Below are 4,576 nucleotides of genomic sequence, written 5' to 3' on the forward strand. Positions count from 1 at the left end.
GCCTTAACAAGTGAGTAAGTGACAAGTGTCAAATGGTATGTATGTACGTAATTAATAATGAATAATTAAACTACATAACCGGCATACACTAGAATTATTGAGCCAATTCGTAATTAATTATATGATCTCGTAACTTAATAAGATAGGAAGCTCCCTAGCATGCATGGGATATGTCATACATATGATGTCCACTAAAAGTTTCGTAATACTTGCTCTATATTTTATAATTGCAATGTAAGGGAATAATAAACATTTTAGGTATTTTTGTCAAAAATTACCTTTTAAAAGCAATTTTTTGTGAGAAACTACCTAATATAAAAAAATGATGTAAGAAATTACCTATTAAAATAAAAATGTTGCAAGAAACTACCTATTAAAGCAAATAATGTTGTAAAAAAAGCTACTTCGTATTATTCATCGAATTTTCGTCTTTGACTTATTTCTCCGGCATTGACCATGCTCGGCCGGTCACATAGGTGGCATTGTTGGTGGGGCATGGAAAAATAAAGGTTTTAAAATTTCACGTAATTGACAAGTAGATGATCAACGCCGAAAAATTAGTCCAGGGTGAAAATCCGGTGAAAGGGTAGTCTTTTACAACATTTTCATTTTAATAGGTAGTTTCTTACAATTCTTTTTTTTTTTTTAAATTTTTTTTTTAAGTAGTTTCTCACTAAAAATGTCTTTTACTAGGTAGTTTATAACAAAAAGCCCAAAAATAAATAAGTAGACATATTTTGAAGGGGTGAGATTAAGAGACCATAACCTAAAAACAATAAGGAATTCCAAACAATAATGTTACAATTAAGTAACTTGCAACGAACTTCTCTAAAAAGAATACATGTTGATTAAAAGATTACGATGAAAGTATTTGCGCTAATACATATGTGCGTGAAGTCCTATGAGCTTACTAGATTCTTAATCAGCAATCTAAATTAAAGGAAACTCAATTTGCAAGGTATACAACTTAATTTGCTCTCTAACACGAAGCATGTACTTGGATAGTTGGATAGTACGTAGTAATAATAATTTATAATCAGACAATATTTAACTAATTACAGTCAGTACCAAAATTACCAAATTACCCTTCCATGCAATCTATAAATAGCCATGCAGTGAAGCTCTTCCATCATATCCCAAACCAACAAACACATTCTCTCTAATCCTTAGCTTAAGCATAATCAAAACCCTTATTAGCCCTCCAAATTCAAGAATCATAAAAAATGGCCTCCAAATCCGCCGTCGCCTTTATGATGGTTAACCTAGCCATCTTTGCTTTTGTGTCAACTAATGCCGCTACTTGCCCTGACCTAAATGTGTGTGTCAGCATTGCCAATGATTTGGTGAATGCCCAATTTGGTGGCCAAACAAGGACCGAATGTTGTGAACTCATTCACGGTATAGCCGATGCTGACCTTGGTCTATGCCTTTGCACTAGCCTTAAAAACACTCTTCTAGGAAGCACCCTTGGTGGCCTCCTTAACGCCCTTGGCGGTGTCCTCGGTGGCCTTGGGGGGCTTACCGGCAATGACCTCCTTAACAAGGAGCTTGTCACCGTCGTTAATGCTTGTGGATTCAACAATCCTACTCAATACAAGTGCCCCGTTTAATGATCGATACAATATGCTTATTACTAGGTAGCCAAGGGTGGTATGTACTACTCTAGCTAGCTAGCTTACTCTTCAAAGTTTTCAAATACTGTTGTATCCCTTACCATGTCCTAACTTGGTCATTTTGTGTAAGAATAAATTAGCTAGTTTAGAATTTCAGTATACCTTATGATTATATCATATACTGTACTCATCATAATCTAGCTGCTATTAGTCATGTAATATGTACTTTTACGTTATTGATTTGCTCCTTTGAGGATCATCTCAATTTCGTAAGTTGTTGTTGGAGTATGAATTAATGAATAATAATCTTTAATGTTTTATGCTATTTTATGTCTTCTTGAATATATTATGCACAGTGCTATTGATTTAGAGTATGAATGTATAAAAGTTCTCGAATTTTTAGATCATACTTCTTTTATTTTAGTACACATAAAGAGTCGAAATATGAAATTATTCAAAAATATATAACAACTCAACCAAAAAATTTAAGTTGTTGGTTAAAAACAATACTTCCTCCGTTCTATTAATATTGCAACAATGGACTTTTTGCACTATTCATCACTCTTGCTTGACCATATAATATGAGTTATATGTTAAACAAAATATAGTCAAGTGAGATCTTGTTGGATTCGTCTCATATAATACTTTCACAATATCAACTTTTTATAATTTTTACTCTTTCACAATTATAGATATTTAGTATATAAAATGTGTTTTAGTGCGTAATTTTTTCCTTGTTGCAATATTAACAGAACGGAGGAATTACAACACTCCTCATATGAAAAGCTAAATTCTCCACTTTGAAAATGAGAAATGGGTTGAATCAGATTTAAACATGTAATATGATCTTATTACCACACTACCTCTTGTCTCTTGATACCATGTCAAAAAATTAACTTAAGCTAAAGTTTAAATTGATGATATGGTTGAATCAGAGTTGCAAAGTGGATATAAACTGTATCATAAAGATTTGGTATCAGTTTTACATCACTACCTTCTCTTGCAATTTTTTACCTCATAGGCTTAAGGTATAAGTCTAGGATTAAAAGGAAAAAAAAAAAAAATCTTACACAAATGAAATAACTTGAGTCAGATCACCATAGGAAATAAAAAGAATGCATAATTTCACATGAACAAAACACTAAGGCCTAAACTTGTTTTATACTCTCAGTGATTGATTCTCTCTTCTCTCTCCTCTCTCCTCTAGGGTTTTAGTTTTATTGATCGTTTAGGCCGGAAATAGTCTAATTTTCAAATTAGACTATTTTCGACTATTTTTCTTTAGGAAATTTTGTCAGAAAAAACCATTATAACAACTATTTTGTTGGAAAAAACCTTATAAATTTTTTTTTGACATGGAGAAACCAGATTGTAAAATATTTTTGTTGAAGACAATCTGAGATCTCTAATCACTCAATTAACCTCTAATTTCCCTTTAATTCTTCAAATTATACATAATTTTTACTAATAATCAATTCAATAATTAAGTTAATCTATAAATTAAAAAAAAAAACAAAAAAAAAACCACTCTCACCACCACCAGGCACTTCCAGCCTGAGCCACCCTCTTCTTCTCCTCCTCCCATGGCAGTTACCCCCTCTCCCATACCCAGCCTCCGCCTAGAACCCCCACCCCATCCAACCAACCTCCACCGGCGAACTGACACCCTCTCTTTCCCCTTTACCCTCGCCGCAACTACACTTCTAAACCCTAACCCAAAAATTCCACCCAATAGAGTTTCCACCATCACCGCCGCAATCAACAACGACCCATTTCAAGAATGGGGATTCGTCATCTAGGATTCTGGGCTTTCATTAGAATTGCTTTAAGATTTCCCACTATTAAAATTCGCCTAAATTACGACCGTTTTTCTATGACCGTCTGAAAAACGCTCGCAAAATATGAAATTTGTGACCGTTTTTTATGCGGTCGCTATATTACGACTGCTTTGACAACGGTCGCAAATTTGTGACCGTTTTGCGGCCGTTTTTAGCCTTTTAGACGGTCGCTAGGATGTTCGAATAATTAAAAATAATTCTAAATTAAAATAAATCGTTTGCGACCATTAAAGACGGTCGTAAATTTCATAATCTGCGACCGTCAAAGAGACGGTCGTAAATGTCATAATATGCGACCGTCAAAGAGACGGCCGTAAATTTCATAATCTGCGACCGTCAAAGAGAAGGTCGTAAATGTCATAATCTGCGACCGTCAAAGACGGTCGCAAAAAGCTTTTTTTAATATAAAAAAAATTCGGGTATAAAATGTCACCCATCTCACCCCAACCCTAATTTACTATCCCTCATGCCGCTCCTCTTTCTCTTTCCTCTCCTCTCTTCTTTTGCTTTCCTCTCTCATCTGAATCTCTAATTTCTTTCCTCTCTTCTTTCTCTTTCCTCTCCTTCCTTTCTCTTTCCTCATCCTCCATCTCTTTCCTAAGAATTGAAGAATCAGAAGTTGATAAATTCGCTGCTCGTGTGAAATATTTTTCCTCTACGCTTCTCATTCAAGCTTTGGCTCAAATCGGAAGCTTCGCTTGTGGTGTTGATGCCGACGCTTGCTATCTCCTCCGCGCTGCTTGTCACGATTGCACACTCGAGCCACCGTCACGACCTCCACCGTCACAAGAACGAACCTAAAACAAGTCAAAGTTTTCTAGATCTGATATTTAAATTAGGTAGATTGTAGATCTAGTTTTATTGTTTCTAATTATATCTGATTATGTATAATTGTTATATTGTAATATTAGTTAATAAATTTTGAAAATTTTTCATTATTGTTTCATTTCGAATTTATGGGTAATATTTTGTGTTTTGTATAATTGTTTCATTTCGAATTTATGGGTAATTTTCTGTATTTTGTGTAATTGTGTTTATTTCTGATTTTGTGGGTTTTTTTTTTTCAATTTTTGATAATTTTGTGGCCGATAGTGGTGGGTACTGGGTAAGGGTGGTTTTTGGTCA

The 4,576-nt window shown here is 34.3% G+C and overlaps 1 protein-coding gene across 1 annotated transcript; it reads left to right on the forward strand.

Annotated features, from left to right (window-relative positions):
* The first annotated feature begins 1,223 nt into the window (after positions 1-1,223).
* LOC110702327 (putative lipid-binding protein AIR1) lies at positions 1,224-1,610 on the forward strand. The gene has a single exon (XM_021880031.1). The coding sequence runs from the start codon at positions 1,224-1,226 to the stop codon at positions 1,608-1,610; it is 387 nt and encodes a 128-aa protein (XP_021735723.1).
* Positions 1,611-4,576: the final 2,966 nt, after the last annotated feature.

The sequence above is a fragment of the Chenopodium quinoa genome, unplaced genomic scaffold, assembly GCF_001683475.1.
Source record: "Chenopodium quinoa cultivar QQ74 unplaced genomic scaffold, ASM168347v1, whole genome shotgun sequence".
Classification (NCBI taxonomy): Eukaryota; Viridiplantae; Streptophyta; class Magnoliopsida; order Caryophyllales; family Amaranthaceae; genus Chenopodium; species Chenopodium quinoa.